General features: G+C 36.3%; 1 protein-coding gene, 1 long non-coding RNA gene and 1 pseudogene across 5 annotated transcripts; all 3 read right to left on the bottom strand.

Annotated features, from left to right (window-relative positions):
- Positions 1-1,208: 1,208 nt before the first annotated feature.
- Positions 1,209-1,767, bottom strand: LOC111809097. Its single transcript, XR_002817173.1, has 2 exons — positions 1,571-1,767; positions 1,209-1,412 (listed from the first exon to the last, which is right to left on the bottom strand). It is a non-coding gene; the product is annotated as an uncharacterized LOC111809097 (long non-coding RNA).
- A 108-nt stretch (positions 1,768-1,875) lies between these two features.
- Positions 1,876-3,741, bottom strand: LOC111809096 (annotated as a pseudogene).
- A 904-nt stretch (positions 3,742-4,645) lies between these two features.
- On the bottom strand, positions 4,646-26,516 carry LOC111808172 (lysine-specific demethylase 5A). 4 transcript variants are annotated; one of them, XM_023693999.1, is made up of 34 exons: positions 26,423-26,516; positions 24,944-26,330; positions 21,606-21,663; positions 20,639-20,761; positions 20,403-20,460; positions 20,169-20,305; positions 18,604-18,762; positions 18,437-18,523; positions 17,579-17,761; positions 16,679-16,831; positions 16,395-16,586; positions 16,229-16,294; positions 15,976-16,071; positions 13,425-13,508; positions 13,208-13,324; positions 12,913-13,120; positions 12,683-12,780; positions 12,510-12,568; positions 12,281-12,412; positions 12,012-12,171; positions 11,588-11,923; positions 11,239-11,421; positions 10,937-10,998; positions 10,408-10,486; positions 10,186-10,335; positions 9,964-10,097; positions 8,582-8,702; positions 8,416-8,489; positions 7,453-7,597; positions 7,154-7,303; positions 6,344-6,439; positions 6,174-6,269; positions 5,897-6,099; positions 4,646-5,078 (listed from the first exon to the last, which is right to left on the bottom strand). In XM_023693999.1, exons 2-34 carry the CDS (start codon positions 26,275-26,277, stop codon positions 4,838-4,840), a joined length of 5,574 nt encoding a protein of 1,857 aa, XP_023549767.1. In that variant the 5' UTR covers positions 26,278-26,330; positions 26,423-26,516; the 3' UTR covers positions 4,646-4,837. The 4 variants fall into 4 exon arrangements, 3 of the variants coding, with proteins under 3 accessions (XP_023549767.1, XP_023549768.1, XP_023549769.1); XM_023694000.1 differs by having other exon boundaries at positions 12,716-12,780; XR_002817038.1 differs by lacking the exons at positions 4,646-5,078; positions 5,897-6,099; positions 6,174-6,269; positions 6,344-6,439; positions 7,154-7,303 and having other exon boundaries at positions 7,532-7,597; positions 8,582-8,718.
- Positions 26,517-27,671: the final 1,155 nt, after the last annotated feature.

Raw genomic sequence — 27,671 nt, 5'->3', positions numbered from 1 at the left:
ATTAAGTTTAGAAATTTATTAAAATAATTTTAAAGAAAGTCTTAGAAGCTTATTAAATGGGAGCAACCTAACTAATTAACTAGAATTACTCAAATTAAGCTCTATAGTTTACTAAAGTAATAGAATTCAGAACATTTGCAATTCAAATTAACATAGTCAAATTAATTAATGATCTTAAGACCTTAATCCAATATCTAATAAAAACTCAGGACGAGTAGAAATTACCGTTCAGTTTGCAAAACATAGCCGTGTCTCGACGCCTAAAAAGCATATTTATCTTTGAAATATCGTGAACGTAATTCATAAACACAACTCATTCAACATATTCCACAGCCAAGCATATTGACCAAAAAAAGATAATCAGCATATTAAAGAACATATGGACAATAGAAGTCATTTGAAAAATATATAAGCATGATCTGTAAAATAGACGGAGTATATGGTATAATGGTTGTCATTAGTAATGATTTAGAAATGAACAAACATGGAAACAAGCACTTGATAGAATTCCCATAAGGAAAATTCTAAAAAGAGGAATCCTGTTAGCTTAATTACTCGATTATGAGCAGATCATCAGATAATTCACTCATTTAAGATAAAATTGAAGATAATATCAAAGTAGATCTATCTCTTCCCTTTCTGAACTGAGAAATTCAAAATAAATTGTTCTGTCCTAAACTAAGAGGGGAGAATCAAATGTATGCATATATTGATCAAAATACTAACCAAACCGTCTTTTAGAACTTGCAAATACGACTACTCGGCTCAAATACACTTTCGGTTCGGTCCATGGAGTTTGAACTTAGTTTCGGTATTGTCCATGAAATTCAAAGCTAATACTTTTAGTTCTTGAGATTTGAATTTAGTTTTTGTTTGGTTCTTGTGGCTTCAAAAATGGTATAACTCGTCTTCTAATTAGTCTTTTTCTGTAACAACCCAAGCTCACCTCTAGCAAATATTGTTGTCTTTGTATTTTTTTTTTCGGACTTCCTTTTAAGGTTTTAAAATGTTTCTGCTAAAGAGAGGTTTCCACACCCTTACAAAGAAGGTTTCGTTCTCCTCTCCAATCGATATGGGATATCATAATTTCTAAATGGTCTCCAAGTAGAGTTGGCATTAGAAACTAAGTTCAAAACCCAAAGACGATAAATGTATTTTACCCTTTCACCGTTTTAGTCGGGTTTAATATACGAACAGAATTACATTTCTAAATTCAAAGATTAATTTTTTATATTATTCTGAAATTTCTAAGAGTACAGAAGTTTTTATTGACATTTCAGCAAGATTTCGAAATTTCAATTTTCAAAGAAAGCAACTTCATTGACAAATCAGTACCTTATCCTGTACAGTTCATCTTATTCGCTTTACCTCGCTTCCAATTCCTGTCTTCTGTTAAGATAATCCAAGCAACCCTGGGATATACGACTTCACTGTCAATGCACTGAAGCTTTAATTGATATTTTAAGATACATTTCTTACATTGTGAAAACTGGATTTGCATTTTACCAGCCAACCTTGTCAAGATAATTGAAAGGCTTAAACCAAAGAAAAAGAGAAAATTGTAGATTACCTGAAGTACTCCAACAGCAGCAAACTCGTCAATTATTGTCCTTGACAAAATAGGGGGCAGTTTCAATGGCTTTATCAGTAGTTCCACATTCTGTGCATAGATATAAGAAATCACAAGTATAAATGTAACAGCCGTTAGCGGATATTGTTTTTTTCGGGATTTCCCTTTCAGACTTCCTCTTAAGGTTTTTAAACTACGTCTACTAGGGAGAGATTTCCACATCCTAATAAAGAATGCTTCGTTTTCTTCTCCAACCGATGTGGGATCTCATAATCCACCTCCCTTCGGAGCTCAACGTCCTCGCTGGCACTCGTTCCCTTCTCCAATCGATATGGGATATCACAATAAAATTCAATGTTGAATGAAATACAGTGTAGTAGCCCATTCACAAGTCAATGTCACGAAAATTAGAGGATTTTAACAGCTTGTCGACATAGACAATTCAAACATAATCACACTCGTTTGACTGAGTTAGTGCATTGCCAAAGACATTGAAGGCATGTAACATAAGTCATAAGACTAACAGGAATGGCTTGCCAAACTAGATGAACTAACCTTTGATGTAAATCACTCATCCCAAAATGTATATTTTACGCCTTCAAGGTCATCAATAAGGATTTTCACTTACAACGTCAAGAGAAGATGGGAGTCAATAATGATGATTCTGCAGAGATATGGAACACACATCCGGGTTGCGACATTGTCCATCAAAAGGGTACCCAACAATGAACCCCGCCAGAGAGAGTTCAGGGATCTGTATACACAAACCAGAAGCAGCAGTTAATATACACAGGACGAATGTTGAAAGAAAGAACAGCATTGACAATTCACTATCATATGTTAAGATTAATGACAAATTCACTGCACAGCAACACATCACAGGAAAAGAGGGAAAGAAAAGGTAAATTTAGAGCTGTGTAACTAACTACATTCTAATCATAGAGTCATCATAAGAAATCTCATTTGAACCTAAAATGGTACTCCCAAAAAATCAAGTAAATTAAAGTTCATCCTGCAAAATTTGGTGGCACCGCCCTTCAATCACTGTTTATCATTTAGCATTGCAACTGTCATATCCCACATCAGTGGAAGAGGGGAACAAAACATTCTTTATTAGAACGTGAAAACCTCTCTGGGGAAATCCAAAGAGGACAATATCTTCTAGCAGTGGGCTTGGGCTGTTACAAATGATATCAAAGCCAAACATCGGGCGATGTGCCAGCGAGAAGGCTGAACCTCGAAGATAGTGGACACCAGGCGGTGTGCCAACAAGGACGCTGGGCCTCAAAAGGGGTGGGGGGTTAGGGGGTCCCATCAATTGGAGAGGGGTACGAGTGCCAGCGAGGACGCTGCACCCCGAAAGGGAGTGGATTGTGAGATCTCACGTCGGTTGAAGAGGGAAACGAAGTATTCTTTATAAGGAACTAAACATTATTTACAAGGACGTAGAAACCTCTCCCCAAGAGACAAAAAGCCCCAGGAGTGCAATAACTAAGCCCAAAAGATTTGGGCTGTTACAACATCTAATTACCATTCTACAAATCTTCACGGGAAGGAAGAAGATTAAAAAAACAGAGTAAAAGATCTCACCAATATCTGAAAATCCCGAGCCATCAAATGCATCTTTGTTTATTCCTCAGCAGAACACTGCAGCAAAGGAACAACAACTAGTAATGGTCACGTTCTGTTAACTTCAACTTCAATCCCATTACTACCAATCTCTCAGACACAATCCCATGAACAGACAAAGAAAATACCTAAGAGGTGAAGCGATTTAATTATCCGAGTCCGAGACAGCCAAGCCAACGTACTTATCATCAACATCTAAACCGAGAAAACGGCACGTTCAAGGACATTTCTCTTCAACAAATCACGAAACAAGTTCGACGGCTTCACATACTTCATCTTGTACTACTATCTAATTCAGTGAAACATGTTGATTCGTACAAACCATTTTGAACTCCCCACCATTGATGCCTAAGCTAAAGAATCTGTGCTGCAACTAACATAGCACATTCAAATTCATTCTCATTCGAATATAATCCAAAGCTCAACAGAATTCATAGATAACAACAATTACCTGCAAATATGAAACTTCAAAGCACGACGAATGATGCCCGAATCCGAAGCCTGGAACGATTCATTTTTCGAAGAAATCCCAATTGGATGTTCGTCAGGGTTGGTCCCTTTGGAAAGCCCTGAAATTCATTAGGCCCATTATGAAGCCCTACCATCTCACTTGGGCCCAAATCATGACGTCATTCCTATTTTTCTAACAATAATAATTCAATACGAATTATTTTTAATTTGACTCATGGTTTTAAAATGGGAGAATGCTTGGTTCCCCTTTTCAACCGACGTGGAATCCATCCCTTGGAACTGGTATATATCGTTTGTAACTTCCCCTCTTCAATCGATATGGAATCCACCCCTTGGAGCCAGTGTATATCATTTGTAACAATCCTCTTCAACCGCCATGGAATCCACCTCTTGGAGCCAGTGTATATCATTTGTAACAATCTAAGCCCACCGCTAGCAAATGTTGGTGGATCCAGTGTATATCATTTGTAACAATCCTCTTCAACCGATGTGGAATCCACCCCTTGGAGCCAGTGTACATCATTTATAACAATCTAAGCCCACCGCTAGCAAACATTAGTAGATCCAATGTATATCACTTGTAACAATCCTCTTCAACCAATGTGAAATCTACCCCTTAGAGCTAGTGTATATCATTTGTAACTATCCAAGCCCACCGCTAGCAAACATTGTCCGTTTTGGTCAATTACGTATTGTGTCCGCTTTGGCCCATTACGTGTCGTCGTCAGCTTCACGATTTTAAAACGCATATGTTAAGGAGAAGTTTCCACACCCCTCGGCCGTGAGATCTCACCCATAAAAAGTAAATGAATTAAAAATACAAATGATTTTTATTTTAAGATTATAAATATAAACCAGAATAAATTTTGGAGAATTAATTTATTTGAATTTCAAACCCACTTTTACATTATAATACCAAAAACATAAGGGATTAAAACAAATTATGAAGAATTTTTTTTAAAAAAATAACAAATATTTACAAATAATACTCATTTATTTCATATATGTCTCTAAGCATATATCCATATATCCCAGCTGGGCCTGAAGAACAGAAAATTAAGAATTTGGGCTTACACATTATTGAGCTCAAAGGTAGTGTGATCATATGAACAATTGAATCAATTAAATGGCTTTTCGCTAAACTACCTACCTTCCATCTATTCTTCATTATTGTTCAATGAGGAAAAATGGTGAGAGACTCCCAAACTCTGCTCTCCTTCTCGTAACTCTCCTGAAAGGCTTCCTGTTTTGCCACCATAAGCGTTCTATTCCACTTGGGCACCTGATTTCTCTGTAGCAATCCGTCACGCTTCGAACTAAATTTCGCTTTGTTTTTTTCGGTTTCGATCTCTGCTTCATGCGTTGAGGAGAAGGGGTCTTTGGCTCCACAAACTTTGTGCCTATTGAACTGAACAACAAAACCAACAACAAACAGACGTATTACTCAACAAAACATAGTTGGCAGACATCCGTAACGTAATCGACATGTTTCTAGTTGAAACTAGGTGGAATAAGAATCATTGCTTCCCTTGTCTATTTCTTATTCATTCAGAGTGTTCGACCCTTGATTGAGCAGTCATTTTTTGTAGTCACCCCAAAAAAAAGCATCGAGACTAAGAAGAATCCCACTTCGTGGAAAATTCAGAACTCAAATATGAACCATAGACCGAAAGAAATGAAATCCAATATCTAACTTAGCCATTGTAATCCAATATCTACCTTAGTCATATTGTAATCGAAGCCTAGTTTACGAGGTCCAGGCCACACAACACATAGCTGGAAGTCAGAGGGCCCATACTACCTACCTAACCCCTCGCTCCTAGGGAGCGTAGATCAGAAAGCGCCTGGAAAATCACCCCATTCATCCAAAAGAGAACCGACTATGAATTCAGAAATGGAAATGGTTGGATTGAGACAGATCAGACTGCTTAGATTGGCATGAATTGGTCAGGGACTAGACAGTCTAAAACAATTCTCTAATACTGTCTAAAAAGGAAAGAGGAAGTGATAAGGATCACGGTGTTCCAAATGTTCCAGCTGGACCTATTACACGATCCAAGGTCAAAAAGATTCAACAAACATTCATTCTTCATTTACAAAATTAGATAGGCTCGGTTCAACCAGGAAAACTTTTCAAACAATGGTATAAACAACACCAAGAGAACACCAAATACATATTTGCAATAGAAACTGAGGAAGAAGTTTGACATGAACAGAACTCTTTACCTTTCATATTCTGTTGATAGCTGAATCAACATTTTATTGTCTACTTGCGGTTTGCAGGCTGGGCAGATGTATATCTTCGGAGTAGATTCAATCTTGACACAATCAAAGTGATACCACTCTTCACAAATATCACAAGCAAGCATTGGTCTGCGATCGTTAGGCTTTCGGCAAATGCAATAAAGCATACTTCGATTTCTCAATAACTGCACCCACAAGATCAATCACTAAGCACCACGGCGTACATATTCTCTTGTCTATAAGAATGAATAGCAGATACCTTGAGCTCCCTCTCGAGGTATGCAGGTAAATTTTCACCCTCCACGATCAGTTCGAAAACTTTCTCCAATTCAAGAGCCCCACAGTCAGCTGAAATCTGTAGAAAACAAAAGATGATGAAGTCTAAGAAGACAAGGTGAGGGAAACAGAGCATATCAACATTTAACAGACCTTCCTTGCAAGACTTCTCCACTTCGAGCAAACAATCTTCACTTCTAAAAGTTTCTTTCTGTAGAAATCTTCAAGCGGAATGCTTATGGCCGATCCCTATCACGTGTTATTGAAGTCAGTATTTATATAACAAACAACCTTGACAGGAAATAGCACATGTACATCATAATTATCTCCCGTCCAGTTTGGCCAAAGGAGAGATGACATAGATGGCCAAGATGAGAAAAATAAGCTAAAAGTCATGGTTGATCGAATTGGGGTTCATTTCGTTTTGCATGCGTGTAAAATGGATGCATATGTATCATAGCTTCAAGAACTATTGTGAGATCCCACGTTGGTTGGAGAGGAGAACAAAACCTTCTTTATAAAGGTGTGGAAACCTCTCCCTAGCAGACGCGTTTTAAAAACCGTGAAACTGACGGCGATATGTAACGGGCTAAAGTGAACAATATCTACTAGCGGTAGGTTCGACTGTTACAACTACAGTTTTGCCGAAAGAAATGGTGAGCCGTTTAACAGCATCTCACTATGTCCATCAAAAAGACTCGGCAAAAGTCTTCCCCACCTTAATTTTCAAGTCTTTAGTGTAAAATCCCAAACATAATTTTCAAGCACGTTATGTGTTACTTCTTCTCCAATACACTCTTTTCATATTAGCTAATTCTTTAACGAAAGTATTTAGAGATTCTCTCAACATCTAACAATCTCGTACTTATCACAACCATTGTCATTCAAAAGCACCAAAGTTTTTCTACTGCAACAATATTTAGACTTAAGAATGCTTCAGCAAACCATGGTAACTGGGAATACCTCTTCGAGAAGCTCCAGGACCTGTTGCATTGTTGGTTTTTCAGAACCTTCAAGAGCTTCCTTGACTCTGAATCTCCACGAGTTCCTCACTAGTTCCATCTCAAGGCCACACTTACCTTCCTGATCGTTAATGCCTGCAACGTCCATAGCCTGTGACAGTGAACTACAATCATTTTAAAAAACTACACCCATAGATTATATGCATAAAGTAAGTATTACTACTACTCTTCTATGCTATCTTGAAACTTCACAAATATTGAGCACTATGAATAACTTAAGAGGAAAGAGAATCACACAACCTTTAAAGCTACTGTTAACCTCTTGCAGGTGGTACTAAAATCTTTATCGAGACAACGTGAGGCAAAGTCCAAGACTTCTGTCAAGTGAGATTTGCAGACTAAAGCCTGCTCTACCAGTTGCTTTAATACATCCTCCTCTTCCATCCTGGAAATATTTTAAGACCAAACTTCAACAAGTTTTCAAGAGACATTTTAACATTTGCATGGAGAAGCATCATAAGGAAACACGTAGAGAAACCTCTGTTTAAAATGATATGAATTGCATTTACATATATCTACCCTCAAGGGATTCAACAAAACTTTTTTAACAGTACAATTTAACTTCAATTTGGAGTTAAAAAAGAAGAAGAAGAAGAAGAAGAAGAAGAAAGAAAAGGTTTGTTTTAATTTTTGGAGTTTTCTTTTGTTTCATAAGCTTAGCTGGTAAGCACCAGTTCCTGTCTTTGTTTTAGCTGGTAATCGTTTGGGTCAGTGCGGAAATTAGGGTTAAGAATAGTTTTCTATTTCTAAAAGTAACAAATAATTTTTTGACGTAGAAAACTTATTCAGCAGAATAATTTTAATTCAAATTTTCAGAACCGGGAACATAAACAAATATTTTTATGCCTTCTGGCCTTCACATGCTTTCTTTGAAATGTTGTCCATTGATTTTTCAGTTACAATTATAACCATTTTTCACGTATGTAAAAGAAATAAATGAAAATAAAATATTAAATAATATCTTTCCAGACCGTTTAAATTTAAAAACAACATAAAATAGTTCTATCAAAAGATTAGACGACAAAATAGTTTTTAAAACTACCCAAACTAAAACAAAAATTATAAATAAAGAGATCAACTAGAGGTAATCTGCAGGATCAATTACATAAGGATTCAACTAAAAACCTCAAAAAAGCAAAGATTAAAAAAACCAATAAAAACAATATAAAAGTTGGTTACCGACGGAAAAAAAAAGGTGGTTACCAGACACAAAAGTTCAAGGCATCAGATTTGAGCTTAGTGAGCATTCCTAGTTCAGGACGATTTGCTAAAAATCTCTGCAACAAGAAAAATACAAAAATATAATGACTTTGGAACAAAGGATGGTGTAGACAATCTAGAGAAAGAGAGAGTGAAAGATAGCACCTACCAAGGGACCTCCACTTTTATCAATTGAGGACACAGCCCTTAAGCTACAGCAATAATAGCACATAAAGACATCTGTACTGTTTGTTTTTTCTTTTGCTTGTCCTAGGCACTGCAAATGGTAGCTGTTTCCAAGAACATCTATAATGTTTAGTTACCATATTGTTCTTAAAGATATTTTATAAATAAATCATCACAAGAAATATAATAAAATAATGAGTATGTAGTGCTGCATGCATGCATGCATGTATGTAATAGGAACATGTGTCATGCTGTATGATTATACATACGCACATACACGTGCATGTATGCATAAAGGATGGATGAATATATTCGTTCATGCACGCAGGCTCCACTGTGTGTTAGAATGTTGGGAGGGTAGGGGGTATAAAAGACAAGGCTGTTGGGTTAAAGCATGACTCCAAAAAGTTTATCGGTGTTGGTGGTTGGCAGTAGCACCTAGTTGAAGGAGTTATGTTCGTCAACAAAAGCAACCATTCTCAAGTGCCAAACTGCAGGGTTTGAGATACGGTCAGAATCGTTAAAAGAAAATGTTTCAATGATGCCCTCATGAGTAGTAGAACAGCATGTTGGCTGAATGATGACTGAGCTCCTAGAAAAAGTTAAATGCACATTAGCAGCCTCGTTAGTGGTTAATGGACAAGATTATGTCAGTGAGTAATAACGCAGCAAGAGTTGGCAGTGATTGGTCTGACTTTAGAAATGTGACAAAGACTGAATGCCAGAAGAAAGAAAGGTAGCAATTGTTATTTCAACGTCAATGAGGTAAGCGGGGCAATGTCAATGCAGACATGTAAAGTTAGCAACGTGTACTTTAATTCCTCATATGCCAAAATCAAAGAAGAAAAGTGGCATGACATCACGGAAGTCAAGTGGTCTAGCATCAGTAATAGCATGGGCATGTGAAGTTAGTTACACATGTTGACTCCTCATATCCAAGAAGTTTTCAAGAGGCAAGTCAAACTTCGGGAATGGTACAAGAGCAGACATTTGAAGCAGCTTTACAAACTCATCTTGATTCTCTTATAGGTAAAAGTTGAGTGACAGAGTGGGTTCAATGTTAGAAGTGAAGCAAACGAAGATGGATACAGGTGGTTTAAGCTCCATTCACCCCACACAAGCTTAGATAGTCAATTTCAAGGTAAAAAAAGAAAAAAAAGAAGAAGGTTTGCTTGACAGTTTGGGCAAGCCAAGCCATGTAAAGTAAGAGCCTGAATGAATAGTGCTGGCAAATCATGCAGTACGGAGAATAACTAGGTGTTTTTGGGCAACACTGGTGTTAGTTCAATTCAGAGAAGCTGTAAGCAACTCAAAACCAATCAAAATAAGAGCTCAAGTAGGACAAAATGACAAGATTGACCATACCTTTCTTTACAGACAGTGCAAGTAAAAAGATGCTGATCCTGTGAATCGCTAGAACAACACACACATAAGTTTTGATCAGTGTAGAGCAACGACTTCTCATATATGTATAGGGATCTATCCAGTGATTTCTTTATCTGCATGATAAATATGATATTAGACATTCATTAAAAAAATGTATTGTCAGCGTTCAGTAAGACAAAAGAAATATTATTTCATCAGAACCTCTAGTAGACAACCAAGCAAAGAACTTTCATCCCCAAAAGATGTTTTCATGATTTCCCGCATATGTTTCTTCCACTTTTCAATCTTTTCAGCTTCGGATAAAATTAATTGTAGCTCAGAACAATTGAAGGAAACGGCATCTCCTTTTTCCTGAATGTTCAAAAGTATAAGATGATATCCATCTACATAATCCCTGTGGACGAATCAAGCAAAATAACATACCTTAAGTTTTAATAACTGAGTCCACGATCGTTCAGCACGCTTAATAACAAAAAATTGACGTACTTCTTCCAGCCACAACCTACGTGCAGAGAGCATACCATAGATCACATATCAACAATAGCCACATATAAGTAAAGATATATATAAGATACTGCTACGACTGAGCAAGCAGAGACACACAAAATTGGGAGTTCACTTACAAATTCTAATCCATGTAAATTTCAGAAACGATTATCATTTTTATGAAAGGTCAATGAATAGTTATAACGAAGTAACTTGACAAATCACAGCAAAATGCCTTCATCCGAAAGAAAATTCCAACACTTTCTGATGTGTTTTAGACGAAGAAAAAACTTGATGTAGGATTTTGAGCTTCTGAAATCCAAGTAATTCTTGCAAACTTAATGGGAGAGGCTAGAAGGCAAGTTAGAAAGAAAAAGAAAAAAAAGAGCTTCACAAGAAGCAGGAAGATGCATGCATACATACAACAAAAACAGAAATTAACAAGTCAAAGAATAAGAAAATTCACTTGTGCGTCCGAATAGCATTTACAAGTTGATCATTCATGGCTGAGAAGTTGATTCTGATACTCTGCAAGTACAAGATATTCAAACCGACAAAACAAACATCAAAAATCTAAAAACATAATTAAAAAAACATTGTATTGTATGTGTGTATATATATATATTAGTTCAACAATTGCAAGGGGGTCGAATCACTAATTTTTACGATGGTAATTGATATCTTATCCATTGAGCTATACTCAAATTTGCAAAATATATATATATATATATATATATATATGTTCTAGATGTTGGGCCGTAAAGATACCTGAAATTTGGAAAGTAATTCCTCAGCATCACTCAACTTTCTTTGTTTAAAATTGCACGTTCCAGGAATCACCTCTAAGGCTTGCTTCAGCCATTTGACACCCTCCACCAATAAGCTCCACATAACACCGGAGGCATATAAACATGAACTATTCTCTTCAACACTCAACAAGCTCTCAACATCCTGCCACAAAATTATATTCTTTTCAGTCGAATGGATTGCAAGTCCAATCCAACAAACCTAACCTCAACACTCTTAGAAATAATTATCATAAAAAAGAAAAGTGCAAATAAATCCAAGATCATAAAAAAGGAAATATAACACAGTTCATAACAAACTTCAAGTCTACCTGATAAGAAGGAATAACATGGCAAAGAGAAAGAACTTTATTGCACCAGATGAGTGTAGAACAAGCACTTTGAAGTCTGGAAATCTCACGGAAGTCATAATCAAGAGATAAACTGGCTGTAATAGCAGTATTGATTCTATCAATTAATTGTTCAATCTTAGGAATAAGACAATTGCTCAGGCCATCTCCTATATCACTCGCATTCAAAAGAATATCAATATCTTGCAATAAAGAGTTTGCTCCCTCTTTCCAATTCTCGCAGTTTCTCAGTACGGTTTCAAGCATTCTGCTTTCGTCCAAAGTAACCTTAAGGAGTTTTGACTGAGAAACCAACTCCTGCAAAATTGGAGTGTGTTAAATATCAAAGACCAGACTCCAGATACTAAATATATATGTATATATATAGATAGATAGAAAAAAAAACCTTTAGTGTTTCAATTTTCAGTCGCGATCTTCGTGCAGAAGACATAGGGAGAACAGATTCTAAGAAAGGCTTCGAAAAATTTAACCAGGATTTGGCCAAGGATACTTCATTCTTTACATCATGAAGAGAAGGTAGAATAACACATAAATCTTCAGAAGTCCTAAAAAATGCACAGAATTCGAACTTGTGATAGCTAGCATAAGAATGTCACCCCAATCGAGCTTCATTTTTTTTTTTTCAAATTTATTAATGAGAGAAAGACTGGCAACCTTATAATCTCTTCGAAATCAGATAACCGGGACCCATGGGATAGAAAATCCATTGCTCTCTTCTCTACACTCATTGCTGAATCGAGAACTCCACGAATATCAGCAAACAATTTTTCCTTATCAAGTTCTAATCTGGAGAAGAAGGAACTCAAGCATTAACAGTCATGTATAGCCATAACCAACGTGCTAATGTTATTGATTAAAAAATGTTTGCTACAATAACACATACTCAACAGCCTCCTCCATCAGTTTCTGCATGAATTCCATAGTAACCTTGGTATCGCGTAACTGCATCAAAACTCCATCAAAGTCATGAGGTGAAAACATAACTTCAAGTAAATGATTGTAAAATTGAAGAGAGGATGTGTAAATGATTAAAAACGCCTAAACACAGAGAATTACATGCCAAATATTTGAAGTGTTACTTTGAATCACCTTTTGAGCTTTTTCCCTGACAGAAGCCTTCTTCAACTCAACCTCAACTAAAGGTACATCATCAACTGTCTCAGCCCACCCCCAGAATTCCATGAAATCAAAGATAAACTGCATTAGCACTAGCTAAAAATTATAAAATGGATGGTATCGCTAACAGAAGATATCGTGGATATAAAAGAATTAGCACGTGCAGAAACCTTTTATTGTCAGTGATAATCCATCTCTTAGAATGCAATTTAATTCTTCGATTACATTATGTTGATCCTCCCGTTCATGAACATTAACCATAATAGCATTAAGACGACCCTTCCATGAAACAGCATCATCATGATACTGTCTTAAAAGCTTCAGTTCAGGTATATTAACAGCAAAACCGTTTGATTCTTGAAGGAACTGTTTGACAGTCTGCAAGACAGCCAGGAATATTCATGCCTTAAATGACCAAATATCAAATTGAGGGGAAAGGGGAATGACAATTAAGGCAAACGTAACCTTCAAATTCATGGGAGCCTTCATAATTTCTTCACATTTAGAACGACATAGTTCAGCTTGCCTTATTAAATCCAGTACCGTTTCTGTCTCTGGAAGCTGGATTCCTAGTTCCAAAATCTACTTGACATGAAACCAGGTATTATGATAAATACAATTTGCTGATAAATATGAACAGACATGAAATCCATCAAGATAAATTAATAAATGGGGAAATCACCTTAAACTTCAACTTGTAAAGAACCTCAACCTCAAAAGCAGCCGGGTGTTTCTCCAAAATTTCTCTGACACTTTCTATGCAAGACTAGTATATCACAATTGAAGCCTATTAGAACGTAAATGAGTGGAGCAAAAGCATAATCCTAAATATAAAGTTCATCTCGATCATACTCAACAAAATTGCTAGTACCATGCACTTCTTCTTCTTCTTCTTTTTCTTTCTTTCTTTCTTTCTTTATTATTATTTTTTTTTTCGGACGAAACCAAATTTTCATTAAGAAAAATGAAAGAGCATACAAGAAAACATGAGACCTGGTCTTTTATCTCTCCACCACTCTAAAAATCTTAAGGTTCTCTTGAGCCTAACACCCCATAAACTAGCAAAGAAACTAGCGTGCCATAGAAAAATTGCCCTTCTCCCGAAAAGGCAAGCTCAAGACACCTCCTTAATAATTGTGTAATCATCTCGATTCCAAGCCAAACACAAATTGAAAGTCTCCAAGCAATGACGCCAAGGAGACTAAACAAACTAACAGCCCCACAACAAATTATGCAAGTTTTTAACCTGGTGTCTACAAAGACTACACCACTATGCTAACAAAACAAGGGTAAAAAGTCTTTGAACCTAGTCCAAAGTGTTGACTCTGCCATGTAAAATTTGCCATACAAAATTTTTCACTGTCCTAGAGATTATAACCTTCCAAACGGAGGAGAAAGCAGAGGCAATTTGGGGCACGGAAAAGAAAGAACTGCAAGACAACCCTCGATAACAATAAGGGGTCCAACGACTTGAATCCCTTCTCCCTCGAAACACCTGCTGATTATGAAGAATAGAAAGATCCACAATATCTAACTCTTCTCTATCATAAAGATGCCGCTTGAAGCCCACGACAAGGCGGAAGAAACAGAGGCCGATAAAATAGAAGCCACAAATTACAGTTTCTTACTCAAAGAATGATATAAACACAGGAACAAATCATGAAGAGCTTTATCACTCACCCACCACCACAAATAGACACTCATATCTTCCCCTACAAAGCATCTAATAAACGAATAAAAAGACTGAAATCCAAAAGCAATCGCTTCCCAGAGGACTATATTAGGTCAATTTGATGCAACCATCTACTACCCTCTCGAAAGGGTGGGTCATACCCACTCACAAGAACGTTGTGCCACAAACCATTTGACTCCATGAAAAACCACCACAACCATTTTACCAGCACAGCCTCGTTACGTTATATAATCTCAAGTTCCCAATGCCTAGACCACCCAACTCCACCGACTTAACAACCACTTCACACTTAACCAGATGGGACCATCCCCCCTCATCTAATCCTTCCCTCAAGAAATTCCGTATCACTCTCTCAATACACCTACTTTGAAATCAAAATTTTAAAAGGAGATAAGACATAACAAGAAATTTCGCTCAACACTGATTGGATAAGAATGAGTCTTCATCCTTTATAGAAAAACTTTCTCCAGTTAAATAATTGTTAAGGAACCTTATCCAAAAATGGATTTCAAAACACTTGGCTCCTAACGTTACCTCACAGCAAAAGCCTGAGATAAGAGAAAGTTGACCCACCTCACCTCAAACCAAAGAGGCTCAAGAACTTAGCTAGGAGTCACCAACAGTTTAGGCCAAATAAATAACTCTTGCCCCTGTTTATCTTAAGCCTAGACATAACTTCAAAAAATTATAAAAACTCAGTACGGTATACAAAGGAATTTTACTGTCCCAAATAGAAGAAAAAGGGTATTGACCGCAAATTGAAATAAGATAAGTGAACAAACTCCTTTCCCACCCTGAATCCCTTAACCAACCCCTTCTCCAGACCAAGTGATACAAACCTACTCAGAATGTCCACCACTCAGATAAATAAAAATGGAGAAAGAGGTTCCTTTGTCTAAGCCCTCTAGACTTAAAGATCTTATATCTCCATATAAATCCAAACCCCTTCTTTCCCAAGACATTATCTAAGAAATTCCAATCCACAGGACAAGCTTTTTCAAAATCGACTTTGAAGATCACCCATACCTCATTTCTTTGCCTATAATCCTCAATGGTCTCATTGGCAATCAACACTTGGTCTAACATTTCCACCCGGCAATAAATGTCCCTTGAGAACCAAAAATAATACAAGAAAGGACTTTTCTCACTAAGGTTTTAGCACCAATCTTATATAAACTTGTGAAGCTAATGGGCCTAAAGTCTTTCAACTTGTTTTTTTTTTTTCTTTCTTAGGGATAAGTCACACGAAGGTTCCACTCATACCTGCATCAATAATGCCCCTTACATAGAATTCTTTAAACACTTCCCACAAGTCTTCTTTAATGCAATCTCAGTTATCTTGAAAGAAAAAAAGATAGTAAAACCATCTGGCCTACGGGACATATTCCTATACATGACAATAGTAAAACCATCTGGCCCATGCATCCTTCTCTCCTAAAAACAAAATTCATGTACCCAGATATCTTAGGCAAAGAAGAGATGTATTCAAAATATATAGAAACATATGCAAGGAAATGGTACCAAAAGATAATAAAAGTACCTTCGCTATTGATATTTTTTCCGATAACTTCTCACTTTCTTTGATATGGACTGGAAAGGCACACACTCTCGAGTACAAAATTTCCCATTCAGAAACCTGAATTGAGAGTTTCTAAAATAAGGATCACTAAATTTATGGAGCAAAAAGGGCATAACATTGGGATAATTAATCCAAAATAGAAATAAGCTACATAAACAATTTGAAAATACACGTTAAAAAAGGACATCAAGCAATGGATCCCAAAAGTAGTTACATTAGGGCATCTTGATAAGGTATTATCAATATCTTGTATCAACATCTTTGCTTCTTCGACATAATCCTGTAAGGTAATCAAAATTTTTTTTTTTTTGACAAAATTAGCAATTGGCAGACAGGGCCACATAAGAATAAACTAATAAGTTCGGCAGTATTTTACCAACCTTCAACTTAAGGTACCCAGGATGGTTACATGATATTGGGGGTAGACTCAACAAATTATTTACATGATCCATGCAAATTTTCTCTAAACTTCCAGAATGATCACATGACCACGCTTCAATTTTACAAATGGAATCCCCGATGCCTTGAACCCACTTTTGAGTTTCGTCCAAGTTTCTTACCACATCACGAACCTATTAGATAGTCCAATAAAGACAAATGTAAAATACAACTATATACTGCATGCAAGTCTGAGAAAAAAGTAACCATGAAGGACTTCCCATACGTGATCCATGTCATGACCAGCCCAAAGAAATTGCTCGGCTTCTCTCATAACCTTAACACATGCCTCATTTGAGAACGGATCTTGAAGAATCTTACTCGAATGCAGTAACCATTTTTCTGCAAGTTGAGTCAGAGTGACACGACCACCTTTCACCTGCAAAGTATTTTGCTGCTTTTAAAAACGATAACCAAGATCGTTGGTTTCATGACTCAATTTGTTTTGTTTAAAACAATTCTCCAAGGCCTCCAAATAGACCGATTTTAGCACAATATAAATCAAAGAGATGAGACTTGAGATGAGTCTTGAAATATCAATATTACAGTTAGAATTAACAATGGCTCCTTGACTAACAAGAAAAACCCTCCCCTCAATAAATGGCAACTTAAAGGACTTACCTTCAATCATACAAGAAAAAGAGCTATCAACTGTATTTAAAGTAGCCATATAAAAAAACAAACGTATTATGGAAAAACCTCATCATGGCTTTCTTTTGGAATATGTGGAAAGAAAGAAATCAGAGAATATTTGCAGAAACGACACAGACCTACACAAAACTTTTCGACAATGTTGTTTACCAAGCTATATCTTGGTGTAAACTGTCTAATATTTTTACTTCCTATAGTTATACCTCCCTCATTGCAAATTGGGAAGGTCTTTTGTAAACATCATGGATTATACATCCCTCTTGTAAATTTCACTCATCAATGAAATTGTCTCTTATAAAAAAATATATATATATATATATATATATAAACAAACGTGATTAAAGTTGCTAAAACATCAAAACTGAACACATGAAGATGAGAGAAGAGAATGAAGGAAGAAAGAGGAAGACACCATGTCTCCTAAAGCACTCACAAATTTTTAGTAAATTGTAGACATAAAATAATGGAACACTACCTTTTTTGTCAAAGTGCATCGCTCAGTGAAGCATAAGCCCACCCGTCGCAAATCCTTACTTTCAGTTGTCTCCCCAAAAATAGATCTATCAACTATAGCAATCAAATCATATAGTTCTGCAAGTGTATAACGGTACCGAAGGCGCCGCCTGCTGTACTTGCATTCACAAAGGTGTTGCCAGTGCTGCCAGTAAGGAAGAAGCATATAATCAGATCAACATAGGAACAAGATCCTCTAAACATGAATCACAACAACTTTCCAAGCAAAGTAGAAATACTATAATTTACACGGTATAGTATAAACTTTTCCAGATAAGAACAAAGTATTGAGAACTGAACCTCCTAACTTTGAAATGGAGGTTGCTACAACCCTACGGTCTCCTCCTATTTGGAAGTTTGAAGCCAATTGAACTTGCAGTAAATAGTAAGTTCAAAATACTACTCTTTATTTTTTTTATTTTTTTATTTCTTTTTTTACAACGAGAGAAATTCAACTCTTACTGCATAATGAACACAATGTTGCAGCCCTAGGCTTAAAGAGAGGAATTAACAAGTATGGAAACTATGCTAACAGTTACAAAGATAAGGGAAAGGGAAAAAATTATCTAACGTGGAAGGAAACAAATAAAGAATAAGAAAGGCATCTTTACAAAGGTATAATAAAGATAAAGGAACTGGAACTCGGTCCTTGCTCTTGGGTCAAGTTAAACTCCTTCACTAGACCTTCAAGGATGGGTCATTTTTGATAACTTTCTGTGAGCATGGATTTAAAGAGACGCTCAAAGGGTAAGAGACCCACCAAAAAATAAAATCCTCTAACAATAAAACTTTGAATTGAAGAGTCCATTGGATCACACACCTCTAAACATACAAAAGCAGATCTCCTACAATGGCAACCTATAGCTGAAAGATAAAGGTACTTCTTACAAATTACGCATGTTGGATCCTGCAGCAACACCACCAGAAAATCTATCAGAAACAAGCTTCATAAGATAGTGACACAAGTATCAGATCATAATATGATACCTCCTCAGTACTGATATATTCAGGACACTTCCGAGGAGGCAATGGAGAAGATCTGATTACACCATTTTTCCAAAGTTGTTCTCTCCAACTTTTCTCCTTAGAATATATCCTAAGTAACTCTTTCTTCAGGTAAGGAGAAACTCGGTCGTTGCAGTCCATCTGCAAAATGAAGAGTACATTGAGACAAGGAATAAGAATCCACAAAACTAAGCTTCAACCTCACAAACAGTGATACTGATGACTAACAAGTTAAGAAGTATCAATTAAGGAGGTCAGAAAATGCTGCTGAGTCACAACAAGATAATACAACCAGTTTATAAGAAAAAAAAAGTTAGCACCAAGTTCATGCACAACAAATTCCATCCCCCAAAATATTAAACATGATTTAAGGATTTGAAGAAGACAATGCAACAAAGACAGGAAATTAATATTAATGATACTACTCAGTTTGTGCGTAAAAATGACCAGATAAGAGGGTACTGCTACCTGAAATTATTGAAACACAAATTAAGAGTACTCGTACTCTTCGATCCTTCCACAATAATAAACTTAAGTGAGAGACATGCATAGTCTATTCCTCTCATCATCCAAATAAGAGATTTCAAGACATAGATGTGTAAAGCAAGTTTTCTTGAAAATCTCTGAGCCAGCACGGCAGCACCTTTTATACTAGGCCCTCATCTTTCCTCCTCATATTTTCCAACCGCCAAAGAATTTAGAAGCAAAAGGTTCAAAAAGAATTGAAGTTCTAAAAAATTGAAAAAGAAAAGGGAAAAAAAACATATGTTGACTCTTTCTTTTAACTGGTGTGCTTTATATAATTTACAGGAGGAAACTCAGAGACCACCACTATATACATTGCAATTGCATTTTTGGATGATTGGAAAAGATCCACGTCATTCTCTTCAGTGATGTCAGTCGGCATTCCTTGGGGGTTTTCATGAACAAAACCAAGCAATTTTCTACCATAGTACTGTGTATCACAGTACTGTGTCTCAAGCCACGTTAAGGTCTTCCTTTTATATTTGTAGTCCCGGGTCCCACCCACTACTTAACAAGAAGAATTTGTAAGAGTCCATCATAAACTTTAGGAAACAACAAAGCTTTCTTTCATTAGAGTTTTCACTTGAAGGTTCGAGCCAAGACATTTGACTAATCCCACCTACCCTCGCCCCTGGACCCAACCAGCAAGCCTTGCATCATGCTCTTAACNAAAAAAAAAAAAAAAAAAAAAAAAAAAAAAAAAAAAAAAAAAAAAAAAAAAAAAAAAGCCAAAGAAAGTAGGTGATATTTTCATCTTCTAGATTATCACAAAAAATAACTACAATTTTTCATTTTAATTTCAGGTTCTCTTAAAGTATGTTTTTATCTATAGGTCTTTTTATCTATAGGTCAATTTATACGGTTGGATCTCTTAATGTACCTCATTCAATTAAATCAATAATTCCTTACATAAAGTATATTGATCGATAACTTTTCTTATTATAAGAAACAACTTCATTGAGTACATAAACAGATAACTTGATTTGAGGGAAAAAAAAATTAAACGTCCAGAACTTTTGAACCTTCGCTATCACACAGATAAGCTCCTCGTGAGAAAAAACAGCAGGTTTGTGATAAAGCTGATACAGTTCTTCTCCAAACCCACCATAAGGCATCCAGTCAGCTGGAGCAAAATTTACGGCCTCAGCACAATTTAATCCTGAAAATAATTAAGAGAGAATTTATAAACCTAAAACTAGTTGCTAAACTAATCATCAGATTGTCTTGGCTAATTAAATCAAACTAGATGACCTTACCAAGATTAAAACCCCCATGGTAAGATCTAGGGAAGGTCACAACGAAATTTCCAGGCTCCTGGCAGCAAGAAAACAAGTCAAAAATGGCATAAAAGAAATCAATTAAATATATGAAATGGCGATTAAAAAGAAAGAAGAATAAAATTATGTCAAATAAAGGTAACAGATGCAAGAACAATTCAATTTTAATTGTGTAGATTCATGGACATATACACTGGCATTCTTTCATTTCAGACCTGCTGTACAGTATAAACAGGTACGCCATTGTCTTGTAAGACGGATGGATTCAACATGGTGACAAGTTGGAAAAGTAAATCAGGTTGTGCGTCAAAAAGATCAGGAAGGTTATTCCGCATAACCTACAATCATGTGAAGGATATTGGTTAATTTTACATATATCTTAATCGATAAGAAATATAAATCCTATAACTAAAAAGAATATTACAGAGCAAGATGATTATTTTTAAAAAAATTTATTTAAAGATTTATAGAATGTACAACTACATCAAGTTTACCAAATTACATATACAAAATGCTTTGTTAGAGAAAGAAGAAAAGAAAATGGCTGTACCTCAAGAGATTTCATTATTTTTTGCTTATATTAGACTGCTGAAGAATTAACAAAGTCTCATAAAGTTTAGAGATGCAGGTTCAAATGAGAATATGAGACGCAAATGAGGAAACTGTATGTAGAGAATAAAAATACAGTAAACCGTCTTTCCTCCCCAAACAATATCCAACCCTCATTCTAGACAGAGTAGGAAGTTGAAGTGAACCAAACACTAAACAGATCTAATTCATAAATAGATGGCAAAATCATCATGTATACTAACATGAAGAAATAAAGAAGACATCGTGTCTAAATTTCTAATGTGTCTAAATTCCTAATATTAACCATCAAAACGGCATCAAATCCCAGATACAAAAATGAAACATGATGATAATTGATACTCGACTCTACAGAAAAATTCCAACATACTTTATAACTCAAGGACACAGTATTACAACCTATACAACAAATTCAGTTCAGCAAAGTACCAGCACACCAGAGGAAAGAAGGAAATAAAGACAAGATTAATAAACTGTCAAACAGTAATAGAGGGAAAACCCATGTGGCATGCATTCCATTACATGCATGCAAAAAGAGGATATCCGGACACTAAAATCTAGAAGCATTTAAATCTAAAAGAAACAAACTATTACCTTCTCAAAAGCAGTAGCTTCACTACCAGGTACACTATACCAGCATTTTGGGTCACCCCTGAAAACTCAAAAGAAGTTAGAAGAAAATCTTCAATAAACAATAACCTAAAACTTCCTAATCACATATTGAGTGCATACGGTGATACAGTACAAAGAAACAAAGCATCGACAAGCTGGTAGTCTAAAACTTCCAATCAAAAGAAAGGTATGATTTTTAACAAGGGACCACACCTCCCTTGTGGATCTTTGAACTACTCTAAAGTTCCTATCGTTTCTTTTTCCTCAAAGACCTCAGACTTACACAAAGACAAGCAAACGCAATCGACAACCATTTTCGCGAACGAGGGGGGAGGAAACTCAGACCTACAACTCCTCAGCCAGGACAAACGAAAGGTAAACATTCTGAAGAAGTCAATCCATAACAATCCAATGTACCGACAATACCACAGAGATTATCCAAGTCCAGAATCGCTTCCCAATGCACACTCAACTTGGGCAAAAACCTTTGAACACGATCCAAAGTATTAACTCAGCCACAAAGGACATGCCACACAAAAAACTATTAACCATCTTCGAAATTTTAATCTTCCAAAGCAGGGAACATACAGAAGAAGTCAAATAAGAAGGAGCCATCGAACAACGAAAGAATGAGCTACAAGGAACCTTATCCCTATAGGACTAGGACTCCATAAATGACAGTCTCTTTCCCACACCCACCCCACAAAATAGCAAAAAAATCAATTTAAAGTAAGACGGGCATATGAACAAAGAGCCCATAAAAGAAAGAGGCCACCAAAAAAAGACCGAAGAAAGGAAGGAGACAAACTAAAGAACAACCTTCAAACAAGTAAAATAAGACCTAACGAATAGTTACAAAATGGATTGGCAACTGAAACCCACAGATAAGAGTCCAAACATCACTCCACCGCCTCTCAAACCCTCTAAACACTTCGCTATTCCTCCCTCGCCCCACAAATAGCAAAATCATCAATTAAGGCAAGGNTAAGCTTTAATTTCTTTTATTCTCTACCTTCCGTTTTACTTTTACCCAAATCTAATGAAAATGGGAAGATAAACTATAATTACAAAAAGGAAGGAGAGAAACCAAAGAAAGAACCTTCAAAAAGTTTAAAGGTAGAAATTTAAATTAAAAGCGTTAAATATTCTTAAAGTCAAAATCTGCACACAAACAAAACAAACAAACAAACATATATATATATACACACACATAAAATGTTTCCAACATGTCATGTCCTACTTCTTTAGAAATAACATGTCGCTGTGTTCGCATCGTGTCGTATCCATGCCTTGTGTTCATGTCTTTACTTTTTAGGCTGCCACTTGTCTCTGAATATTCATAGCCTCAAAAAAAAAGGCCAGAAATTTGTTCAAGTGGAGGAAGGAGTTCTCACTACCATCACATAAAAAGATCGTATTGTCCACAAACTAAGAATGAGAAATAAACCCATCATCCCTCCCAACGGTGAACCCTTCAATGACATAACATTCTACTGAGGCCATTTTACTTGGGGCATCCATAACCACTAGGAATTGGAGGGGGAGGTAATAGCTCAACATACCACTCAAACCCGATTGGATGAGAATAAGTCTACCCCCTTTGAGAAGAAAATCTTCCCCCACGATGCAAGTCTCTTTCGCAAGTTGGGTCCCATAACAAACCGAGCCAAGGGTTTTTTTTGTTTAAAGAAACCACGCTTTCATTGAGAGAAATGAAAGAATGCATGAGAGCATACAAAAAATTATTAGCCCCAACACAAAAAAAAATAGGGTTCAACCTAACAACATAAAAGGACTCTAATCCAAAAGTACAAGGCTAAACTCATAATTACAAAAAGATTTAGTGGCCAATGCCCACAAGAAGGCATTAAATCTAGCCACTTCCCACACTTCCTCGCCCATTCTCTCCACCTCCCAAAAAAATCCTATTATTCCTATCAATCCAAATATCAAACAAAACTGCAAAAAAGAATCATCCAAAAACTCTAACTTCCTCCCTAAAGAGATGAAACAGACCCACCTTGTACCTCCTATAGAGAGTGAACCATTATTGGAACAAAACATAGTAAGAGTGTTTTTGTATGCAATACCGCGTATTAACTCTCCCACTTAAACAACATAACCTTAGGAAAAAAAAAATAGGAGCAAAAAGGGAAGGAGAAAGGCAGGACAACAAGTAACAAAAGTAGTGGCAAGAGGAACCCCTAGCGAGATTGAGGCACCATAATCTAATATATTTTCTCCCAAGAAAGACATGTTGATCTCAAAGAATAAAAAAAATAATCTAACAACCCTTTTGTAATTATATTCTTAGTCTTCCTTTTACTCGACTGTAGTCCTTTTGTGTAGGTTAGCTCCCTTTGGTGGGCTTATTTTTTTGTAGACTTGTGCATTCTTTTTTTTCTTTTTTCTTTTTTTTCAATGAGAGTTTAGTTTATCATTTAAAAAAAAAAAAGCTTGTCACATCCATCGTCTCTCTAATGCAATCTCTTGTTTGATAGCCAATAAATCTTGAAAAAAAAAAATCAAAGAGGTTCATCTTCCACACAACGTTCCTACCAAAAGTGAACCTTTGTTGAGCCTTCCTCAGCAGAGCAAGAGGTCAATGAGAGAATAAAAGGAAAAATAGAGAGGATAACTTTTCTGAGATATTCGCAAAGACCCCTCGAACCATCACTTTCACCCCACTCAAAAAGATGAGGGTCATATCTACTCACAGTCAATTTATACCATAGCATGTTGGGCTCCATGAAAACTCAAAAGGAGAACAGAGGAGCCTAAGGTTATGATCCACAACAAATATCGATGGATATTTAGTCCTTACTTTGATCTCTAACAATAATCCACTAAAGCAAGAAATCTTATAAAATCTCCATGAGAACCCAAGAAATCATAGTAGTCGAGAAATAAAGGGTTGAAATGGAAGTGAATGTAAAACCAAAGTAACTGAAAACTCTGCCAGATGACACATGAAAGATAAATGCAAAACTGCATAACCAGCAAATTTTTTTTTTTTTTTTTTCAAAAGAGAAAGATACATGACCGGAGCCTTTCAGATCCCTACACATCAATAAATTTCAATACATCCAATGATAAGCATGTTGGCAACAACTCAAGTGTGGCCCAGTATGTCCTGGCATACGCTAAATTTTAACTAACCAAGGTATATTACTTCCGTCCTGAAAATTAAAATTGCAGCTTATGTAATAGGAAGATGAAAATAAAGATACAAACAATATGACAAGAATTGATCACTCAAATCGAACGTTTGGGCATATTAGGGAAGGAAGACAGGAGGGGGGGCAAAAATAGTCACATACCAGTGCAGGTAATTCATTGAATAGAAACAATGATCTTCAAAATGCCAGCAGAACGATGAAAATAGCATCCCAATATACAACCAGGGCACCATAACACCAGTAATATTGTGACGAATGGCTCTAAGCATGGACCCTTCCAATTTGGGCAAGTTATTGAGATTCCAAGGACTATTGCAATATTCATCCCACAGCTTAGCATCAATTGATTCTGGCCTCTGGACATTTTCACGAGGAAAGCCACTGCCATAAACTGATGTGTCCAAGTCACTGCCATATTTAACTTCAACCTCACCAAATGAACCTTCCACAATTTCCCAAAACTTCTTCTCAATTTGCGCCCTAGAAGCAGACCCTGAGCCAAACCATTTCTTCTTGGCCCTGCAATCCATACGCTTAAATGCTTCCAGGGAGAAGCTTTTACCAGGCACAAAACCAAAACTATCCTTCTCTGAATTCAAGCAATCTAAACAATACCAGTTCCCTGGTGGAACTTGCTTTAAAGGAGGTGAGAGACAATATAAGTGCCACCCCTTGTCGCACCTATCGCATAGAAGCATCACTTCACCATGTAATCCACTTTTACATTGCTCACAAATCTGATCGTTATCTTCTTCGTCTTTTAACTTTGAGACCTTGACTCTACAATCGTCGGTGTTCTGCCGCCTCCTTTTAGAGGTTGAAATTTCGGCCAAGCACTCCGTAAGCTTCTCATTTTGCATTTTCCTTTTTGAACTCTTCGTGACATCCTTATTCAATTGATTATAATAGTTCTCATAATCATATAAATGTTCTCGATACAATTGACAAAGCACATGCTTAGCACACTCTGAAATCTTCCTTGTTGATCTAACAAACCTAAAAACCTCACCCCACCTCTTCTCCTTAACAACCTTATCATACCCACCATAACGCTTCACTGCATTAAATAACTTGCACAAATCCAACTCATCTCCCTCAAAAACAACCTTCTTCTTCATCTTTTTGCCAAAATGACCATCCAAAAACCTATTATATTCAAGCTCAAACGTCTCTGAATCACAGGCAGCAGGTCTAACCTGCAATTGATGAATGGCCTGAGTTTTTGTGGGAAATGTAAAAGAATCTAATCTCAATGCAAATGGAGGTTTCCAGTTCTTAGGAGGCACTATCCTACAAATCCCGTACGGCTCAGCCTCTGGTCTGATCTTATATATATACTCCAATGGGTCTCTAAATTCATCTTCAGTTGGATAAAACGCAGGTCCAGATGGTATATTCAATGAAGCAGATGAACATACACTCAAATTTTGCCCTAAAACCCCCTTTTCCACAGCTCTTGGTCTTCCTTTCCCCATTAAAACTAACCACACTTGTATCAAAAGTTCTTCATATACACAGAATCATATATCTAACAAAAAAACAAACATGAAAAGCTCAATATAACACTATTTGACATGGAAAAACATGAAGCTGCAAGGCTTCTTCTTACAGAGATAGTACCTTCGTTTTTCAGTGTGTAAGAGAGAAGAAGACTTGCTCTGAGCTTTCTTCTTTCCTTTGTGTCGATGGAAGATAGTTTTCGTGAGGGATTTGGTTGAAACAAAACGGAAAAGTGAAGGGTTTATAAAAGCTCCCCTGAATTTCCAATTTCAGGGTCTAGACTTCTACTAAATTACGAAACTGCCACTCCATTTTTACTTTTTGGGCTTTATTTATTGGGCCGCGTATTTCAAATCGCTTTCTTCTGTTCTCAACCCCACGCGCGCGTACGCCACGTTCTCCTACTCCCCGCCTCTTAATTTTCATGGACGGTAGCGCGTGGTATTATGCGCGTGGGATTTTGGTGAGACCTCACCGCCGAAGACTTCTGACACGTGGCTGTGATCGGATGGCTAGTGGACTTGATCGAACGGTTGGATTGGTAAATTGACTTATTGAGTTTTTTTTTTTTTTCCGTACGAAGACTTGACCGTGGAATTGGCTCTTCTTTACCGAATTTTTAGATTCTTTTTGCACTCAATTTAATTTCAACGTTATTTTTAATAATTGATATTTTAAATCATTTATCTAATAACAGAAATTTAAAAATAATAATAATAATGGATTAAAATGGTGTGAATTATTAAATTAATACGACTGGAACTACGTCACCCAAACCATAAAATGTTGGATTGGGTTAGATTTTTATTAAATTTTTTGAAAACCAGTAAATTCGTTCAATTAGGAAGTTGACGTCTTTTTGGTCGAGTCAACATGAACATCTCAACAACGGGCTATACCCCAACTCGATCCTACCAACGTTTATAACCGATGTCAGGTATGGTTGGGAATGTTATTCAAGTACGTCACGTCGTCAACCCAACCAACTTAAAATTTTGGGTTAGTTTCATCCCGCTTGAGACGATGACGTCGTTTATAAAATATTTTAAATAAAAAATTTATGTATAAAATATATATGTCATGCATGTAGTGACGACCTTATTTTTTAGTAAGAAAAGTAGGGTCGATTGAGATTATACGACGTATGAACAATTTTGAAATTAAATAAAATTTATAAATGAACAATTTCTATTAGACTTTTTTAATATCGATGTAGATTTTCAAGATTTCTTGACATTTTTCATAAAACTAATTTTTACTCTAACGTAGATATCAGATTCTCCAACCTTGGGGGCCTACGTCTTCGTTAGCGCATCGCCCGAGCATAGTTTTGATACCATTTGTAATAGCACGAGCCCACTTATTATCC

The sequence above is a fragment of the Cucurbita pepo genome, chromosome LG13 (assembly GCF_002806865.2).
Source record: "Cucurbita pepo subsp. pepo cultivar mu-cu-16 chromosome LG13, ASM280686v2, whole genome shotgun sequence".
Lineage (NCBI taxonomy): Eukaryota > Viridiplantae > Streptophyta > Magnoliopsida > Cucurbitales > Cucurbitaceae > Cucurbita > Cucurbita pepo.
This window is presented reverse-complemented; position numbering and strand designations above follow the sequence as displayed.

Excerpts from the sequence above, each read along its gene's own strand:
- LOC111808172 (XM_023693999.1), bottom strand. The coding sequence starts at position 26,277 with ATGGGGAAAGGAAGACCAAGAGCTGTGGAAAAGGGGGTTTTAGGGCAA. Across the intron at positions 16,295-16,394 it reads CTGGGTACCTTAAGTTGAAG|GATTATGTCGAAGAAGCAAA; the intron begins GTTGGTAAAATA and ends ATTACCTTACAG. Across the intron at positions 6,270-6,343 it reads GGAGAAGTCTTGCAAGGAAG|ATTTCAGCTGACTGTGGGGC; the intron begins GTCTGTTAAATG and ends TGTTTTCTACAG.